The sequence below is a fragment of the Mauremys mutica genome, chromosome 1 (assembly GCF_020497125.1).
Source record: "Mauremys mutica isolate MM-2020 ecotype Southern chromosome 1, ASM2049712v1, whole genome shotgun sequence".
Lineage (NCBI taxonomy): Eukaryota > Metazoa > Chordata > Testudines > Geoemydidae > Mauremys > Mauremys mutica.
Window position 1 is genome coordinate 308,798,448 of NC_059072.1, and position 20,921 is coordinate 308,819,368.

The 20,921-nt window shown below is 47.2% G+C and overlaps 1 protein-coding gene across 1 annotated transcript in view; it reads right to left on the bottom strand.

Moving 5' to 3' along the window:
• DHRS12 (dehydrogenase/reductase 12) overlaps positions 1 to 6,693 on the bottom strand; it is a 28,969-nt gene extending 22,276 nt beyond the window's left edge. The window contains exons 1-3 of the mRNA XM_045014579.1: positions 6,617 to 6,693; positions 1,596 to 1,729; positions 203 to 285 (exon numbers count right to left, since the gene is read on the bottom strand). Coding sequence (XP_044870514.1) covers positions 203 to 285; positions 1,596 to 1,729; positions 6,617 to 6,672 — 273 coding nt within the window. The 5' untranslated portion in view covers positions 6,673 to 6,693. The remainder of the gene's footprint in view (positions 1 to 202; positions 286 to 1,595; positions 1,730 to 6,616) is intronic.
• Positions 6,694 to 20,921: the final 14,228 nt, after the last annotated feature.

Sequence of the window (20,921 nt, forward strand, 5' to 3'; positions counted from 1 at the left end):
GCCTTGCCCCCCCACCCACACATTCTGCAGTGCAGGAGAACAATCAAAACCATCAGCTGCTGAAATTAAACTTCATCAAATGCAGCCATTAGAAAGAATGATAAATATTTTGCTGATTTATGAAGGTGCCTACTTATAAAATCTTCTAAGTCTTACTGCTGGTAAAGTGCTTAACAAAAACCTCTTTATACTAAAAACTCACCTGATTACCAGTTTCTGTTGTTATTTCTCTTTTAGCTTCTTCAGCTCTCTCTTTATTTCTGCAAACCAGATGAAGTGTGCCACCTGGTGGAATTCCATAAGAATCACAATTAACAATTAGGTGTGAAGTGGAGGGGTGTGGAGAAAGGTAAAACTAAGAAAATGGTATTTGATGTTTTTAAATACAAGTTTTCATACATCCCCAGAGCAATATCTCTGGAATCATACAAGCTTAAAAAGGGATTGGGTGGGATACGACTGTATCAAATTGTGAATTGTTTGCAGTGTTGTAGCCATGTTGGTCCCAGTATATTAGAGAGACAAGATGGGTGACGTAAGATCTTTTATTGGACCAAATTCTGTGGGTGAGAGAAGTTTTTGAGTTACACAGAGCTCTTGTAGCTTGACTCTTTCACCAACAGAAGTTGGTCCAGTAAGAGAGATTACCTCACCCATCTTGTCTCTCAATTGTGAAGTCCATTTTGTACCTGTGTTGAATACTGGCACTGTGACCACATCGATTTGGACTTGCCTGGGGCAGCCTGTTATGCTGCACTCTAGATAGCTGGTATAAGAATAGCAGTTGAAATTTTTGCATGCAATCAAGTAAGGCAGTTAGTGTGCAGATACTGCTGACTACTGTACCAAACACTACTCCCCTCCTTTTGTTGGTCTTATCTATCTGTTGTCTCCTCACACCTAAGACTATAAATTCTTAGAGGCAGGGACTGTCTTACTTTACCCTGCCTGTACGGTGCCTAGGACAACGCTGTCTTGATCAATGATGGAGACCTTTAGATATCACCCCATAATATTTCGTGGCTCCCCTCCACTTGTTACTTTTGTTTCATGACCAGTTCTCATGGTAAGAGCTGCCGAAGAACCATACAAGGTGCTCAAACCCCAATATGCCCCTCTGAAGAGTGTCATTTTTCAGATGAAACATCCTACCCCTGAAGATGGGAGCTAGAATGTCTTGAAAAGCAGAATTCTATATTCAGAAGGATGAACACTTTTCCAGTTAAACTTCTATCACACTTTGTGAAGGTCCCAAAAAGGTTAACATTGGTTTAGCTCAGTGGTTCTCAACCTTTCCAGACTACTGTACCTCTTTCAGAGTCTGAAGCCTGAGCCCCCATTGTCCAGGGCTGAAGCATGTATCTTAGCTTTGCAGATCACCCTGTGGCATGGGGTCCCAGGCAATTGCCATGCTTGCCTCCCCATAATTCCAGCCATGCACTTGTGAACCCCCACACCTGTCCAGTGACTCCCCTGTGGTTCATAATCCCCAGGTTGAGAAACCCTAATCTAGATGAGTTGACTACCCCCTAGAAGACTGCTGCGTACGCCTGGGGGAATATGTTCCCCTGATTGAGCATCACTGTTTATCTCACCTCTCTTTGCTATCTCCGTTGCAGTTGCTTTGCCAATACCACTGTTTGCTCCAGTAATCATGAAGGTTCTTCCGGTTACATTTACCTCCAAATCTGCCGGAACAAAGTGTTTGGATGCAGAGTCATAGCCACCCCTGAATAAATCAATTAAGAGAGACTTGTAAATGACAGAATATATTGTATCCATAAAAATACAAAGTCTTCAGTGGAAGAAAGAAAAAGGGGATCCACTACAAGGACTCAATTTAACTGCTTGTTATATTTATCAGAAAGCTAAAGAAAATAAATAAGTCCCCATCTATTGCTCTAGGAGTCTTTGGGTACGTCTACACTACGGGACTATTCCGAATTTGCATAAACCGGTTTTGTAAAACAGATTGTATAAAATCGAGTGCGCGCGGCCACACTAAACACATTAAATCGGTGGTGTGCGTCCACGGTCCGAGGCTAGCATCGACTTCTGGAGCGTTGCACTGTGGGTAGCTATTCCGTAGCTATCCCATAGTTCCCGCAGCCTCCCCCGCCCCTTGGAATTTCCGGGTTGAGATCCCAGTGCCTGATGGGGCAAAATTCATTGTCGCGGGTGGTTCTGGGTAAATGTCGTCAGTCACTCCTTCCTCTGGGAAAGCAACGGCAGACAAGCATTTCGTGGCTTTTTTCCCTGGATTGCCCTGGCAGATGCCATAGCATGGCAATCATGGAGCCTGTTTTGCCTTTTGTCACTGTCACCGTATGTGTACTAGATGCCGCTGACAGAGGCGATTCAGCAGCGCTACACAGCAGCATGCTTTTGCTTTTGCATGACAGCAGAGATGGTTACCAGCCATACTGTACCATCTACCAATGCATAAATTGGTAAAAAGATGATCATGGTTACCAGTCCTTTTGCACTGCACCATCTGTTGCTGTCATAAGTGCCGCTGGCTGCTCTTAGCCAGGGGCGCAAAAGTCAAAATTGGGAATGACTCCCTGAGTCAATCCCTCCTTTTTGGTATCTAAAAATAGAATCAGTCCTGTCTAGAATTTGGGCAAGTGTACTAGAGAACCACTGTATCATAGAACCAGAGAGCACAGCTGCTCTGTGTCAGATCCAGCAGAAATTATGAGCTGTATGCTATTCACAGGGGGTGCTCCTGCAACAACCCCACCTGTTGATTCCATTCTTCCCCCAGCCTTCCTGGGCTACCGTAGCATTGTCCTCCCACTTGTGTGATGAAGTAATAAAGAATGCAGGAATAAGACACAGTGACTTGTTAGTGAGAAATGAGTGAAAGGCAGCCTCCAGCTGCTATGATAGTTCAGACAGGACATTAAGAAGTGTGGAGGAGAGGAGCCCAGCATCCCGCTGCTAGTCCAGGGGCAATTGAATCTTTTCTTTACACATGAAGGGTGGGGGCTGATGGAGCTCAGCCCCCTGTTGCTATGATGAAGACGGTTACCAGCCATACTGCACCATCTACCAGGAAAAATTAGGGCCAGGCGCCCTTGATAGACCTAACGGATGCTAGTCGGCATGGTTACCAGTCCTTTTGCACTGCCCCATGTGCCAATAGGCTGATGATGACGATGGGTATCAGTCTTACTGCACCATCAGCCACCCATGGCGGGGGGGGGAGCAAGGATGTTGGTGTTGAGTGCTGCAGCATCGCGTCTATCTGCAGCATTCAGTAAAGATAGGGTGACATGTAAAAGAGTCGAGAGGATTGTTTTCCCTTTCACTTCTGGGGGTGGGTGGGGGGGTGCGTAAATTGCCGAGCTATGCCCTGACCCACCGCGGACACTGTTTTTGACCCTAGAAGCATTTGGAGCTCAGCCAAGAATGCAAATGCTTTTCGGATACTGCAGGAACTGTGGGATAGCTTGAGTCCTCCAGTCCAGGGGTCCCCAACCTTTTTAGGTCCAGGGACCGGTTTCGTTTGCCGGACCCTCCGCAGGCGTGCCTGCGGGAGGTCCAGCTGAGCCGCGGGACGAACGCTCCCTCCGCAGTCGTGCCTGCGGGAGGTCCGCTGCTCTCGGGGCTCAGCTGGAGCTTCCGCAGGCACGCCTGCGGGAGGTCCACCGGCTCCAGTGGAGCTTCCGCAGGCATGCCTGCGGAAGCTCCAGCTGAGCCCTGGGAGCAGCGGACCTCCCGCAGGCACGACTGCGGAGGGAGCGCTCGTCCCGCGGCTCAGCTGGACCTCCCGCAGGCATGCCTGTGGAAGCTCCACTGGGTCGGTTCGCGGCCCGGTTTCTAAGAGGCCGCGCACCGGTTCCGGGCCGCGGACCGGGGGTTGGGGACCCCTGCTCCAGTCCATGAGCGTCCATTTGATTCTTTGGCTTTCCGTTACACTTGTCACGCAGCAGTGCGCTGAGTCCCTGCTATGGCGTCTGTCTGGAGATTTTTTTAAAATGATTTTGAATTTTGTCTTCTATAACAGAGCGCTGATAGAACAGATTTGCCTGCCCTTACTGCGATCACATCCGCATGGTCCATGCTGGAGCTCTTTTTTTTCTTTTGATTTCGGACTGCATCACCACCCGTGCTGATCGGAGCTCCACGCTGGGCAAACAGGAAATATTCAAAAGTTCGCGGGGCTTTTCCTGTCTACCTGGCCACTGCATCCGAGTTCAGATTGCTGTCCAGAGCGGTCAGTGGTGCACTGTGGGATACCGCCCCGAGGCCAATACTGTCGATATGCAGCCACACTAAACCTAATCCGATATGGTAATACCGATACTAGCGCTACTCCTCTCGTTAGGGAGGAGTACAGAAACCGGTTTAAAGAGCCCTTTAGATCGATATAAAGGGCCTCTCAGTGTGGACGGGTGTGGCGTTAAATCGGTTTTACGCTCCTAAAACCGGTTTAAACGCCTAGTGTAGACCAGGCTTTTGATGCAACATTAAAAGGCACTGATCAGCAAGAATATGTGAATAAGAATATACACAGATAGGAAATCTGTTTTACAATGTGTGTGTGTTTTTTTACACACACACAGACACACACTCTAAAGAAATAAAACAAGAATCAGAAATTAAGGTCAGAAAGGACCACTAGATCATCCAGTCTGACCGCCTGTATCTCACAGGCCCCCCAACACCACCTAGCACCCACACTCTAAACCCAACCACTCAAGTGAGACTGAAGTAAATGAGACCCATGGGAGATTAGACTACTAGGTGACACAGGCAGAGAACAGGAGGGACAGAGATGCACCAGCGCTCAAGGTCCCTGCAATGGCAGGGAAATGATCAAATGAGATATATCCAGATAACCCTGGCAATTCACCGGTTTCCACACTGTGCAGAGGAGGGTGAAAACCCCTTCAGGTCACTGCTAATCTGACCTGGGGGGAAATTCCTTCCTGACCCCACACAGGGAGCATTCAATGAAATTACAAGGTAGGAAATTCAAAACCAGTAAAAGGAAATGCTTTTTCACATACAATGGGATTGAACTGGTTGCCATGGAAAGGCACTGAGGCCAAGAACCCAGCAACATTTGGCAAGGACTGAACATTTAGATGGATAGCCAGAATTAATGGCAAACAACATGTTAGATGGGATATTAAACTTCACATTTAAAGGGTTAAGACATCTCTTATTAGAGAGATCAGGCAGAGACCTACGTCAGGGGCAGGTTATCCCATATCGGCTTACTGCAAGGTTCTTACACCTTCCTCTGAAGCAGCTGATACTAGTCACTTTTAGAGACAGGATCCTGCAGCAGATATCCCTCAGTCTGAGCCAGAGTGGCAGTCCCTATGCAAGATCTGCTCCGCAGCCTGCCAATAAATTCATTATATCTGGGTGCAGTAAAGGACTAAGGGAAGGAGGTGATAAAGTGCCATTGGTAAGTGCTTTGCGATAACATCCCCAAGGTATTACCAGGAGCAGCTCTAGGCATTTTGCCGCCCCAAGCACAGCAGGCAGGCTGCCTTCAGCAGCTTGCCTGCAGAGGGTCCGCTGGTCCCACAGCTTCGGCGGACCTCCCACAGGCACGCCGAAGCCACGGGACCAGCAGACCCTCCGCAAGCATGCCGCCGAAGGCAGCCTGCCTGCCGCCATCGCGGCGACCAGCAGAGCACCCCCAGTGGCTTGCCGCCCCAAGCACGCGCTTGGGGTGCTGGTGCCTGGAGCCATCCCTGGGTATTACAAAGCTGGCTATTTGTCACTTGGCTTGATGTGGGGTGGAGAGGGGTAGCATATTTCCAGGTTGATCTATGAAGAGACCTGTGGAGTTCTGAAGGAGTTTCTGGAGTTCTAGGCAGGAGGGATAGCTCAGTGGCTTGAGCATTGGCCTGCTAAACCTGGGGTTGAGCGCTCAATCCTTGAGGGGGCCATTTAGGGATCTGGGGCAAAAATCTGTCTAGGGATTAGTCTTGCTTTAAGCAGGGGACTGGACTAGATGACCTCCTGAGGTCCCTTCCAAACCTGATTGTCCATGAAGGTTTTCATAGACAATGTGATGATCCACAATGCTATCACTTACACCCAGCATGCCAAACCAAAGACCTTACAGCTGCAGACCTAATCTATGCTCTGAAGCACCCAGGTCGCAATGGTTTCGGCAGCTAAACCCTCACACTAAGCTCCAGATCTGCACCGCAGTCAGCCAGATACAACCCAAGCTGACCTTGCTCGCTGGTGCCTCTGACAGAGGAGTAACCCAGGTCCCCACCTGCTGCCTGGCTTGCATGAGAGCTGCCAAGGCGCCCCCGTGAAGCAAGCAGCCAATCCCACCCGAAGGGCCGGCTCAGGGCACAGCAAGGGAGAGGAGACTCCATGGGGCAGCTTTTTCCTACCCAGGCTGCAGAGGCAACCGGCTTGTACCCAGCCAAGCGCCAGGGCGCTCAACGGGGCCTCGCCCGCCGCCCCCCACCCGGACTGCGGCGCCCTCAGGCTGGAAAGCCCGAGGGCGGGAGCCGGGGCCAGCCCCGAGGCGCCCAGCTGCGCCCGCCGGCAGGCTCGGGGCTAGGCGCGAGCTGTGCGCCCGGCCGCTGGCAGCGGAGCCCCCTGCTCGGGCAGCCCCCGCGGCCGGTACCTGGTGTACTCCCGCAGCCCCTTCAGGAACCACACGGCGCTCCGGTACCAGGACATGGCGCCGCTCCGGCCGTTGTGTAAGCACCGCCCCGCCCCGCCCCGCCCGCGGGGTTAAATAAGCGACGGGCCGGGAGACGCCCCGGCAGGCAGCGCCCGGGCCGGGCCCGCAGCTCCCCGCGGGATCCCGCAGCCTGCGCCGCCGCCGTCGGGGCGCTTGTCGCCGAGAGCTGCGCGCTGTGGGCAGGCAGAGAGCCCCGCGCCCAGACACACACGTGTCTCCGCATCCCATCCGCCGCCCGCAAAACTTCCCTGCGGGTCTCTGCCGATAACCGCGGAGTTGCAGGGCTCTGCAGTGGGGCCAGGCTAGGGTGACCAGCTGTCCCGGTTTTATAGGGACAGTCCCGATTCTGGGGTCTTTTGCTTATCTAGGCACGTGGCAGACCTTCCGTCTGCCCTGGGAAAGGAGCCCAAGCAGCCCTGTCCTGTGTTGCTGCCCCCCCCCCCGCCTGCCCTCCCGCCAAATGTCCCTTCCCCCGAGTCCCCCTGTCCAGTACCCCTGCCCCCCAGCCCCTCTGCTGAGGGCAGGTGGAGGGACGCAGGCTCCCCACAGCTGACAGCAGGGCTCTCCCCCACCTGGCTCCAGCTGGGGGGGAGGGGCATCTTGGAGCTGCAGCCCTGCCAGGGTAAAAGCTGGGCAGGCAGCTGTAGGGAGCCACAGCGGACACTCCATGTGCTGTGGGCACAAGCAGCCCCCTGCCCAGTGTCCCTGCCCCTCAGCCCCCCCGCCCAGGGCAGGTGGAAGATCCATGCCTCGGTTCCTCACAGCTGCCTGCCTGGCTCTTACCATCAGAGCCATGCGCGGATACAAAATTTGTATCTACATCTGCACAGCTATCTGCAGAAATGGTGCACGGATATAAAGCGGACACCCGCTGATTTGCAGGGCTCTAGGCAAGCAGCCCGCAGCTGCGATGGGCCCTGACGTGGCCGAGCCACCTTTGTGGACAGCACAACCTTGGGAGGGCTCAGTAACAGTCAGCTTGGCTTCTTGCGGGGAGATTTCCCTGGCTGTTCCACGGCACCCTCCGTGGCTTTCTACACAGTTGCTAGCCATTGTAATAGCAAGTCCCCATTCCTGGCACTGGGGAATGACCTCCCGAGCTACATGATGAGTCTACATTATCCCATGGTTAGCATGGGTTTTCTCTCTAGGGTGCTTTTGGTTTTTTCCCTTTAAAGTACTGTTTAGCCAAAGATACCTAGGCACTGTGTTTTGCTATCTGATGAGTGTAACTTGTATACTCTGCAACCTATTGGAATAGAGTTTGTTCTGCTTACATTGACTGTAAGCATTTGTGGGCACTAAGTGGCAATTGAAAGTCAATGGGCAAACTTCTGCCTGCTGTATGTCGCGTCTACTTTCTGTTTGTTCTCAATTTCTCTGCATCAAACAAGAACAAAACATTTGCAGCTTTATTGTTAAAATACACTATAACGTATAAAAAAAATCTCAAAGTGATTTACACTGATTTAAAAAGACCATAAAAAAGAAACTGGACTCAGAGCTTTCTCAGAGACAGGGGCCACGTGCCCTGCTCAGTTCTGATGTAGCCTGCCATTGACAGAAAAAACAATAACTAAACATATGTTGGAATTTGCTTTGATCTAGGAACTGAGTTTTAGAGGGAGCGGAACTCAGCTCCCCCAAGAATTTGGCCCTACATTCCAGAACAGGCCAGAGTACCTCATGCTACTGGTCTGGGGAGGGAGTCCTGCTAGCTGAAGTGATACAGAAACAAGCCCACATTTTCTTGCATTGGTCCTCCTGCTCTCACACAGAGTCCTGTGAGTTCTATCACCCAGTACTGTGATTTAGATGCCAAATGCAACTCTGTCTCTATACAACACTAGCAGCTGTCACAGACATCTTTATATAAACCTAGTCATTCCCACTGGTAAATGGCATAGTGGAATTAGGAGAAAACCCTGGGTTTCACAAGGGATCCTACACAAAAAAACTTTTCTCCAGAAAGCCAAAGCTCCTCCGCACTGGCAGTTCATCAGAGCGAAACTGCTGAATATAATCAGAGCCAGATTGCGCCATCCATGCTCATGTTAGAAAGTGTCCCACCCATAATCTATGTTATAAATAATCCCATTGATTTCAGTGGGACTACTCACCAAGTAAGGCACTACTCAGCATCAGAATGACACAAGCCAGCCTATAATAATAGGTACAGGGAATTTCTTTTAGTGTATTTTGAGTTTCTGGGCCATGCACAAGTGGAATTTGGTGCCCATCAGGTGTAACATCATCACAAAGGCCCAGCTGGTCAGCCAGAGCATGGCTTTTGACAATCACTGCCTGCTGTAAAATAAATTCTTATATACATAAATAATTACATTACAAAAACTGTTAAAGCAATGTAGGGTTAAAAAGTCAAACACTCAAGTCAGATATATTCACTTATGTTGTGAAGCACTCAGAGACCCTGGTGAGAGCACCATAGAAACACATGTGAGGAAATTAATCATTTTGTATTGAATGCAGTGTTTGGACGGTGGGTGTTTAATAAGGACTGGGGTCACACATTGAATGAGCAAGATATATTGAATAGCTACCCAGGCACTGAATGAGGCATGAGTCATGTGGTCAAAATTGAATGTGATCGTGTAATTAAAGACTGTTTCATAAGGCTTCGAAAAGTCATGGTAGATGGGCAAATATAGTGCCCATCCATAAAAGGGGAAATAAGGACAACCTGGGGAATTACAGACCAGTCAGCTTAATTTCAGTACATGGAAAGATAATGGAGCAAATAATTAAGCAATCAGTTTGCAAATACCTAGAAGATAATAAGGTGATAAGTAACAGCATGGATTTGTCAAGAACAAATCGTGTCAAACCAAACTAATAGCTTTCTTTGACAGTATAACAAGCCTTCTGGATGGGGGGAAGCAGTAGATGTGGTATATCTTGATGTTAGTAAAACTTTTGATACTGTCTTGCGTGACTTTCTCATAAACAAATTAGTGAAATACAACCTAGATGGAGCTACTATAAGGTGGGTGCAAAACTGGTTGGAAAATCATTCCCAGAGAGTAGTTATCAGTGGTTCACAGTCAAGCTGGAAGGGCATATCAAGTGGGGTCCTGCAGGGATTAGTTCTGGGTCCAGTTCTGTTCAGTGATTTAGATAATGGTATAGAGAATACACTTACAAAGTTCGTGGACTATACCAAGCTGGAAAGGGTTGCAAGTGCTTTGGAGGATAGGATTAAAATTCAAAATGATCTGGACAAACTGGAGAAATGGTCTGAAGAAAATAGTACAAAATTCAATAAGGACAAATGCAAAGTACTCCACTTAGGAAGGAACAATCAGTGACACATATACGAAATGGGAAATGACTGCCTACGAAGGAGTACTGCGGAAAGGGATCTGGAGGTCATAGTGGATCACAAGCTAAATATGAGTCAAGAGTATAACACTGTGGCTAAAATAGCAAACATCATTCTGGGATGTATTAACAGGAGTGTTTTAAGCAAGACACAAGAAGTAATTCTTCCACTCTACTCCATACTAATTAGGCCTCAACTGGAGTATTGTGCCCACATCTGGGTGCCACATTTCAGGAAAGATGTGGACAAATTGGAAGTCCAGACCTATGAAGGAAGATTGAAAAAATTGGGTTTGTTTAGTCTGGAGAAAAGAAGACTAAGAGAGGACATGATCAGTGGTGGATTAGCCACTGGGCCAATGGGGGGGTGCCAGAAAAATGGGCAACCTCCGCACTCCGCCCACCTGGTACTCATGCCGGGGAACGGGGTCGGGGCACAGGGTCTTGCCCTGCTCTGCCTGTCTACCCAGAGCGCCAACCAGGGAGCAGGGTTGGAGCCCGGGGGCTCCCCGGCAGGAGCACCAGGTGGGCAGAGCGGGGCAAGCCCCCACACCCTAACCCCACTCCCCAGCAGGAATGCCGGGGGATGGACCAGGAGGACTGCAGGCAGAAGGGGTGTGGAGGGGCCTTCACTTGCTCTGGCCCAGGGGCCCCACAAAACCCTAATCTGCCCCTGGACATGATAAGAGTTTTCAGATACATAAAAGGTTGTTACAAGAAGGAGGGAGAAAAATTATTCTCATTAACTTCTGAGGATAGGACAAGAAGCAATGGACTTAAATTGCAGCGAAGTCAGTTTAGGTTGGAGATTAGGAAAAACTTCCTTACCATCAAGGTGGTTAAACACTGGAATAAATTGCCCAGGGAGGCTGTGGAACCTCCATCATTGGAGATTTTAAGAGCAGTTTAGACGAACACCTGTCAGGGATGGTCTAGATAATACTTAGTCCTGCCAGGAGTGCAGGGGACTGGACTAGATGACCTCTCAAGGTCCCTTCCAGTCTTCCATATGATTATATGAGATGCACATGGGGACAAATTAAGTCTGTATGGGCCTTAACTACAGGTGGCACAACAAGCTCTGCCTATACCTATGTAATTGTAAGATATAAGAGGAAGGGTATATGACAGTCACTTATGGAGCTCAATAAGCAAAATTGTACAGCCTGGGGTGCCATACTGACATTATGTGAATGGGAATTTTTAACTCAAGGAAAACAGAGCATTAACTGGGCTTTACTTACATTAGCATCCAATCAGAAAGCTCCCATGGTGTCCCACATTTTGACGCCATGGGAGCTATAAAAATTTGTTATATTGGACTCTGTAACCATCAATGGTTAACAATGTACTGGAAAATGCTGACATACCACAGCTTTTTACTTTAGTGGAGTTATTTGAGTTCTTAGAGGAGAATACAGCTTAAGACCAAAGAACACTAGCGGGGGAAAAAACCCAGAACTTTCTCTAAGGAAAATTGACAAATCTGTTGGTGTTTTATTTCCCCTTATTATTAACTACTATTATTAATTGTATTATTATTTGTTAAGCACTGAAAATGTGCTTGGTTCAATATAAGACACAAGCAAAGTAATGATCCTTGCTCTGAGGAGATTGCAGTCTGAGGCCCTGATTCTGCTGTATGCAGGTAGATACCTGCGCCCATGCAGAGATATCCCATGTAGGACTTTGACAAACACTCCCTTTGCCCATTGGATTAAGGGAGTGGGATAGAAAGATCTGCACAGTGGTGAATCCCCAGCCCTGCCCAGGATCTACTCCTCTTCCCCCAAACACAGGATAAGACTCTGCCTCATACCGGGGGTGTGCAATCCTTGCACAATTTCCCCAAAACCACAGCCATCCCTTGAGTAGTGGAATGCATGGGTCTGATGCACAGGGAACCCTCCAGGACCATGAAGAATGGATCTAGAGCTGCCCTGTCATAGTGTCTTTCAAATTTTGAGCAGAAAGTTTTAAGCAACGTTTTAAAGGCCTTTCAACACAAAGGGAATTTCTAAAACATTGAATACGATAGAGGTGGCTGTGCTACAGCATATTTTAGCATGTTTCATACCATCTCTTGAGGGTAGAGATTTACTATATAGAGAGTCATAGTAAAGCTGAAATGAAATTGTATTTAATAAAAGATGTTTAAGAGCAGCCCCAAGGTAGTTGCAAGCTCTTTTACTATCGTTTTTGGAGTGGCAAAAGCCTCAGTATTAAGTACAAAACCTGCTTCCTCGTTTAGTTCCCACAGTAGTTCCTATGGCTTTTATGATGCTCTGTTTCCCTGCATTCATTGATTTATAAATGCTCCTGCCCCCATTAAGTCAATCAGAATTTTGTCATTGATTTCAAGGGGAATCAGAGCAGGCTCTATGGGCCAAATTTTCAAAAAAGCTCAGCACCCATAATTGGGACCAGAATTTCAAAAGAAGTGGCCTATGGGCTGAACTCTGCAGCTGGGAATCAGTGTCACAATGGGAGCTGCTGGGTGCTGAGCACTTGAAAATCTGGCCCTACGTAACTAGTCTTGTGCTCAATGGAGTCAGTGGGAGTCTGTCAGCAACTTGGAGGGAGGCGTTTACCACTTCTCTTTGCAAGAGCAGAGGCAGAGAATCTGGTACATGAGTAGAAGAGGCGTGGCCAAGGCCATCGAGCCTTGTGAATAAGTCTGAACTGCTTATGATAGTGCAGGAAGAGACACATAGGCCAAACCACTTGACTCTTGAAACACATGATGTGTTTTGAACAGCAGAACATTTTCTTTGTTTAGGGATTATACATCCGAGAGAATGATAAATCTGTCAGTGGCAACTGTCAGCATCATTGCTTTCCAGTGAATAGTCAGAATTTCCACAGAACAAAGGCTCTTTGTTCATTAGGAATCCATGTGGTGGGGTGCTGTCAATTTAGTCAGCCCCTCCTATGACAGCCTCCTCTCTTTCTTTTCTTTCAGTCATTCCAGCTGATACTGGAAACATGTAAAGAGATACAGGCAAGTCAATTTTTGATAATCTAATCTTCCAAGAAATTTCTCTCATGGTAGGTGACAATCAAGCCACACTTTTCTTAGAATAGGATTTTGCTACATTTCTTCATCGGAAATATGGGTTGGATCCAGTAAGATTTTGAGGGCTTTCATCTCCTATTGACCTCTATGGGAGTTGAGGGCCTGGATCACCTCTCAAGATCGGGTGTTATCTCACGGTGAGAGTGCCTGCTAAGACTCAATCCTGCTTCGACTCAAGTTAATGGGATTTTTGCTACTTCTGTGCAAGTAGGATGAAACCCCTACTATTACAGCAGGAAGAGTGGAAATCTTCTTATAAACCCATCTCCTAATTGCATATACATTTTTGTATATGCCTTTATATAGTATAAAGTAGCCTTTATAAAGAATAAACTGAGTAGTTGATTTTCATCTTAGAAAAATACATTTTTAGGCTATAAAGCCTCAATATTTTAATTCCTATTATTAAAAAATGATTTTGAATTCAGTAAATCAGACATCACATCAAACACGTGTTATATTGTCATATCAGTAATTAGTACTTTCCCCTTATTAGTATTTTTCTGTACTGATATTTCCCTTAGTTAGCTGCATTCCTCCCCACCCTACCTTTCTTTTTGCATAAAAAATTATCATATATTACAGAGGGGCCAATCAATTTCCACTGATCTGCCTTCAGAGGGAACCCGCAGTGTATAGATCTTACTGCTTCCATGCAGAAAAGGGGGCCAGCTGTGTCTGCAGCAATGCCCCTGATTCCCATGAAGGGTGCAATGTGGATCTGGTGGTGTATGGTGGGCAGGGAGCAGTACTGGTGGCCTGAAGGAGGAGTAGGCAGGTCAGTAATGGAGCTGGGAGAAGGACACATTTCCCCCCACCCAGTACACACACTTGTCATCAGGACAGAAAGAGAACATCATGAGCCAAGCAATATGATCATTCTGCTAGGCTTTATAGCCACTGCTGTTAGTTTTCCATGCTAGGGTTCTCATCCAGAATCAAATGAACTCAATGAGAGTCATTCCATTGACTTGACTGGGCTTTGGATCAGATCCTATAACAGGCATAATGACTAGCTTACTCAGAATTCTGTTATAGCTCATTATTATTTCTGAAGCTGTGGGGTTGAATATTGTGGCTTGATCTTTACCATTTAGTCCCATATGCTGCCCTACATACACATACAACTACCCTTGACATCAGTAGAGCAACATGCAACCCTTAGTTTATATGGCTGCTGTCACACATGTGAAAATGACTAAAGAAATGCATTGCAGCTTCTGTTCATGAGCAATCCATATGCTGCGATGCTGGGCTTCAGATAACTACTTTAATTTAATCAGTGCAAGGCGACGAGTGAGACAAAAATGTTTATAAAAAGTTTTATTTCAGTAACATTTGAGAAAAAATGAAACCCCAGCAAGAAATAAAGCAGCTCTTTGTGTGGTGTGTTATAATTCTGAAATTAGTACAATTTACCAAATATTAATTTGAAATCCATGCAAATCATAAGGTATCAATGCAATGTGCAAAAACAGGCAGCACTAATATAAAAGATTGGGTCAGCAGTACATTGCTTCCATTACTTCAGTAAGAAGGAGAACAGAGGTCTTGATTCTCTCCTGTCTTGCACCTTGTGGACTCATTTAGGGCTCAGTCTTGCATGGGGCTGAGGCTAACCCCACAAAAGGAAATAAATTCTTAACTGCCACTTTATAGGAACATTACGAGTTTTAAGCCATGAGACCAAAATGTGTATTAATATCGGCACATTATTGACATAATCCATGCTTGTAGGCTACTGGCCTGGCTCCCCAGGAAAGAACCAGTGCCACACCAGAATGTTTCAGGCCCTTTTTCTCTGGGCTTCATATATTCGTGGCACCAACAACCTTCAGCAAAACTTCCAGTTAAACTGTTCAGCATAATTCCAACAGTTAAACCAGGTCTTTTCCCCTGACCCAAGGGCTACCTTGGGAGAGCCTCCTTGCCCTTAGCAACTCTTCCCTCGTCCTCCCACAGGCCATCTGCCTGGGAGTCAACCTGCCACAGACACCAACTTTCTTGTTCTTGCTGCAGCTAAGCTCTCCAGCTTAGCTTCTTCAGCCTTTATAGGAATCAGGTGCTTATCAGGCAATCCCCCTGATCTCTTGTAATCTCCTAGACTCCAACCTGTTCTTAACCAGGCTCTGCCTCAGAAATATGCTGGCTGGCCCCTAGTCCCAAGAATATGTCTACACTGCATCTGGAAGCAAGCCTCCCAGGCCTGGTCCCCAGATTGCACACTAAAAATAGTGTCAGGTTTCAGAGGGGTAGCCGTGTTAGTCTGTACCAGCAAAACAACGAGGAGTCCTTGTGGCACCTTAGAGACTAACAAATTTATTTGGACATAAGCTTTTGTGGGCTATAACCCACTTCATCAGATGCATGGAGTGAAAAATACAGTAGGCAGGTATAAATATACAGCACATGAAAAGATGGGAGTTGCCTTACCAAGTGCTAACGAGGCCAATTCAATCAGGGTGGATGTGGCCCATTCCCAACAGTTGACAAGAAGGTGTGAGTATCAACAAAGGGAAAATTACTTTTTGTAGTGACCCAGCAATATTTCCACCACACCACTGAACAGCGCACTAACCCACAGAAACCTTCCTACCAACACTACAAGAAGGATTCTGCGTGAATTCCTCCTAATGGTTGAAACAACAGACTGGACTTCTACACAGAGTGCTTCCGCCGACGTGCACGGGCTGAAATTGTGGAAAAGCAGCATCACTTGCCCCGTAACCTCAGCCGTGCAGAACACAACGCCATCCACAGCCTCAGAAACAATTCTGACATTATAATCAAAAAGGCTGACAAAGGAGGTGCTGTAGTCATCATGAATAGGTCAGAGTATGAACAAGAGGCTGCTAGGCAACTCTCTGACACCACATTCCACAGGCCACTACCCTCTGATCCCACTGAGGGTCACCAAAAGAAACTGAACCATCTGCTCAAGAAACTCCCTGAAGAAGCACAGGAACAAATCTACACAGACACACCCCTAGAGCCCTGACCAGGGGTATTCTATCTGCTACCCAAGATCCATAAACCCAGGAATCCCGGACGCCCCATCATCTCAGGCATTGGCACTCTGACGGCAGGATTGTATGGCTATGTGGACTCTCTCCTCAGGCCCTACACTACCAACACTCACAGCTATCTTTGAGACACCACTGACTTCCTGAGGAAACTACAATCCGTTGTTGATCTTCCTAGCCACTATGGATGGAGAAGCTCTCTACATCAACATTCCACACAAAGATGGACTACAAGCCATCAGGAACCATATCCCCGATAATGTCACGGCAAACCTGGTGGCTGAGGTTTGTGACTTTGTTCTCTCCCACAACTATTTCAGATTTGGAGATGATTTATACCCAGAGGTGAAAGTGAGCCGGTCCGGTCCGGTCTGGCGTACTGGCAAGAGTTGGTACACAGCCTACCATACTGGCAGGGGGCAGCTTCCCCAGGCCGGCAATTTAAAAGGGTCCTGGGCTCTGGGCAGCAGCAGCCGGAGCCCCGGGCCCTTTAAATCACCACTAGAGCCCCACTGCCGGAGCCTTGGGGTAGCGGCAGTGGCCAGGAGCCCCAGGGCTCTGGAGGCGATTTAAAGGGCCTGGGGGTCCCAGCAGTGGCTGGAGCCTCTGGCCCTTTAAATCGCCACCAGAGCCCCGGAGCTCCTGGCTGCTGCCACCGCTACCACTATCCTGAGGCTCCGGGGGTGATTTAAAGGGCCCAGGGCTCCCAGCCACCACTACCACAGCTGGAGCACTAGGTCCTTTAAAGTCCCTGCCTCTTCCGGTTGAGGCCCCACCCCCTGCTTAGAACCCCGGCCCTGTATACCGTTAAGTTCTTTAAGTTACTTTCACCCCCGTTTATACCTTCAAGTCAGTGGCACTGCTATGGGTACCCGCATGGCCCCACAGTATGCCAACATTTTTATGGCTGACTTAGAACAACTCTTCCTCAGCTCTCTTCCCCTAGCGCCCCTACTCTACTTGCGCTACATTGATGACATCTTCATCATCTGGATCCATGGAAAAGAAGCCCTTGAGGAATTCCACCATGATTTCAACAATTTCCATCCCACCATCAACCTCAGCCTGGACCAGTCCACACAAGAGATCCACTTCCTGGACATTATAGTGCAAATAAGTGATGGTCACATAAACACCACCCTATACTGGAAACTACTGACCGCTATACTTACCTACATGCCTCCAGCTCTCATCCAGACTACATCATACAATCAATTGTCCACAGCCAAGCCCTAAGATACAACTGCATTTGCTCCAATCCCTCAGACAGAGACAAACACCTACAGGATCTCTATCAAGTGTTCTTAAAACTACAGTACCCACCTGGGGAAGTGAAGAAACAGATTGACAGAACCAGAATGGTATCCAGAAGTCACCTACTACAGGACAGGCCCAACAAAGAAAGTAACAGAACGCCACTAGCCGTCACCTTCAGCCCCCAACTAAAACCTCTCCAGCGCATCATCAAGGATCTACAACCTATCCTGAAGGATGATCCCTCACTCTCACAGACCTTGGGAGACAGGCCAGTCCTCACTTACAGACAGCCCCCAAACCTGAAGCAAATACTCACCAGCAACTACACACCACACAACAGAAACACTAACCCAGGAACCTATCCTTGCAACAAACCCTGTTGCCAACTCTGTCCACATATCTATTCAAGGGACACTGTCATAGGCGCTAACCACATCAGCCACACCATCAGGGGCTCATTCACCTGCAAATCTACCAATGTGATATATGCAATCATGTGCCAGCAATGCCCCTCTGCCATGTACATTGGCCAAACCGGACAGTCTCTATGCAAAAGAATAAGTGGACTCAAATCAGACATCAAGAATTGTAACATTCAAAAACCAGTAGAAGAGCACTTCAATCTCCCTGGACACTCAATAACAGACTTAAAAGTGGCCATTCTTCATCAAAAGTGGCCATTCTTCATCAGAAAAACTTCAAAAACCGATTTCAACGAGAAATTGCAGAACTGGAATTAATTTGCAAACTTGACACCATCAAATTAGGTCTGAATAAAGACTGGGAGTGGCTGGGTCACTACAAAAAGTAATTTTCCCTCTGTTGATACTCACACCTTCTTGTCAACTGTTGGGAATGGGTCACATCCACCCTCATTGAATTGGCCTCGTTAGCACTGACCCCACACACACAAACTTGGTAAGGCAACACCCATCTTTTCATGTGCTGTATATTTATACCTGCCTACTGTATTTTTCACTCCGTGCATCTGATGAAGTGGGTTTTAGCCCACAAAAGCTTATGCCCAAATAAATGTGTTAGTCTCTAAGGTGCCACAAAGATTCCTTTCTTTTTTAAAAAAAAAATAGTGTGTAAACATTGTGGCTTATGACAGAGCTTGGGCACTCAAGACTGGGAGTGGGGGAGGGCTTGCAAGCCCGAGCGCCAGAGCCTGAGCAATGTCTGCACAGCTATTTTTAGCATGCTGGTGCGAGCTGTGCTAGTATGAGTCTGTGGCCCTGGGATGGGAGGCTTGCCCCCAGATGCAGTATAGGGGCAGCCCATCCTGTTACGATGTTCTATTCAGCACCTGTATGATGGTGTGTTGTGGTAGAATGGCTACCTCAGCATGCTTGGGGTAGTTGCATCAGCACCCGTAGGACTAAAAATATTTTATGGAAAATCTATTTTAGAAATGTTTTTGAAAATTGTATTGGTTCTATTTTGTATCTCTTTGCCTGTAAAGCCAAGGTATTTGGAACATGAATCCAACTGTTCACAAGTCAGAGGGAGAGGAAAATGATAATTAATACATTTCAGACAGCTCTGGAAATAACCTAAAATAGTTTTTCTAAACCTACTAATAATGTGATTTTAAAATCTGATATCTTAAGACCTTTAAGGTTTGGGGATCAAGTGCTGTGTGTTGCATTGGAAATCTCCTAATTTCCCTTTTCCGTGGTAGAAAGCTCCTGTTTCAAACCTTGAAGGGGTAACATAATGCCAGACCTCAAATCTGCTACAGGACTGAATTATGTCCATTGTTTATCTCTTCGTGGGAGCAGTGGGGGTGCAGGAAGGGTGGGATTCCACATTTGGGGGGAAATAAGGAAACATTTATGTGGCAGATTGTTTTACTGCTGTTTGAAGCTGCTGCACAGGGCTCTGGAATCATAGAATCATAGAATCATAGAATCATAGATCAGAAGGGACCAATATGATCATCTAGTCTGACCTCCTGCAAGATGCAGGCCACATTAGCCGATCTCCCCACTCCATTAGCAAGCGACCCCTGCCCCATGCTTCGGAGGAAGGCGAAAAACCTCCAGGGCCACAGCCAATCTACCCTGGAGGAAAATTCCTTCCCGACCCCAAATATGGCGGTCAGCTGAACCCCGAGCATGCGGGCAAGACTCTTCAGCCAGACCCTCTGGAAAAAGGTTAAGAATAACATATCATTGACCCATTGTACTATTTACCAGTGTGGCACTTAATTAACCTATTGACTAAGCCCGGTATCCTATCATACCATCTCCTCCATAAACTTATCTAGCTTAGTCTTAAAGTCATGGAGGTCCTTCGCCCCCACTGTTTCCCTCGGTAGGCTGTTCCAGTATTGCACTCCCCTGATAGTTAGAAACCTTCGTCTAATTTCTAGCCTAAATTTCCTAACTGACAATTTATATCCGTTTGTCCTTGTGTCCACATTAGCACTGAGCTGAAATAATTCCTCTCCTTCCCTGGTATTTATCCCTCTGATATATTTAAAGAGTGTAATCATATCTCCTCTTATCCTTCTTTTGGTTAAGGAAAACAAACCGAGCTCCTCAAGTCTCCTTTCATATGACAGGCCTTCCATTCCTCGGACCATTCTAGTGGCCCTTCTTTGTACCTGTTCCAGTTTGAATTCATCCTTCTTAAACATGGGAGACCAAAACTGCACACAATACTCCAAATGAGGTCTCACCAACGCCTTATATAACGGGACTAGCACTTCCTTATCCCTACTAGAAATACCTCGCCTAATGCATCCCAATACCGCATTTGCTTTCTTAACGGCCACATCACATTGCCTGCTCATGGTCATCCTACGATCAACCAGGACTCCTAGGTCCTTCTCCTCCTCCGTTACTTGCAACTGGTGCGTCCCTAGCTTATAACTAAAATTCTTGTTAGTCATCCCTAAATGCATAACCTTACACTTCTCACTATTGAATTTCATCCTGTTACTAATACTCCAGCTTACAAGGTCATCCAAATCTCCCTGGAGGATATCCCGATCCTTTTCCGAATTGGCAATACCTCCCAACTTGGTGTCGTCCGCAAACTTTATCAGCCCACTCCTACTCTTGGTTCCCAGGTCAGCAATAAATAGATTGAATAAAATTGGACCCAAAACCGAACCTTGAGGAACTCCACTAGTGACCCCCCTCCAACCTGACAGTTCCCCCTTCAATACTACCCTCTGCAGTCTCCCCTTTAACCAGCTCCTTATCCACCTCTGGATTTTCATTTCAATCCCCATCCTTTCCAATTTAACCAGTAATTCCTCATGCGGTACCGTATCAAACGCCTTACTGAAATCTAGATATATTAGATCCACTGCATTTCCCTTGTCTAAAAAATCTGTTACTTTCTCAAAGAAGGAGATCAGGTTGGTTTGGCACGATCTACCTTTCGTAAATCCATGCTGTAAACTATCCCAGTTGCCATCGGCCTCCTGCTCCGTAACCACTCTCTCTTTTAAAATTTTTTCCATGACTTTGCATACTACAGATGTTAAACTAACAGGCCTGTAGTTACCCGGGTCACTTTTTTTCCCCTTCTTGAA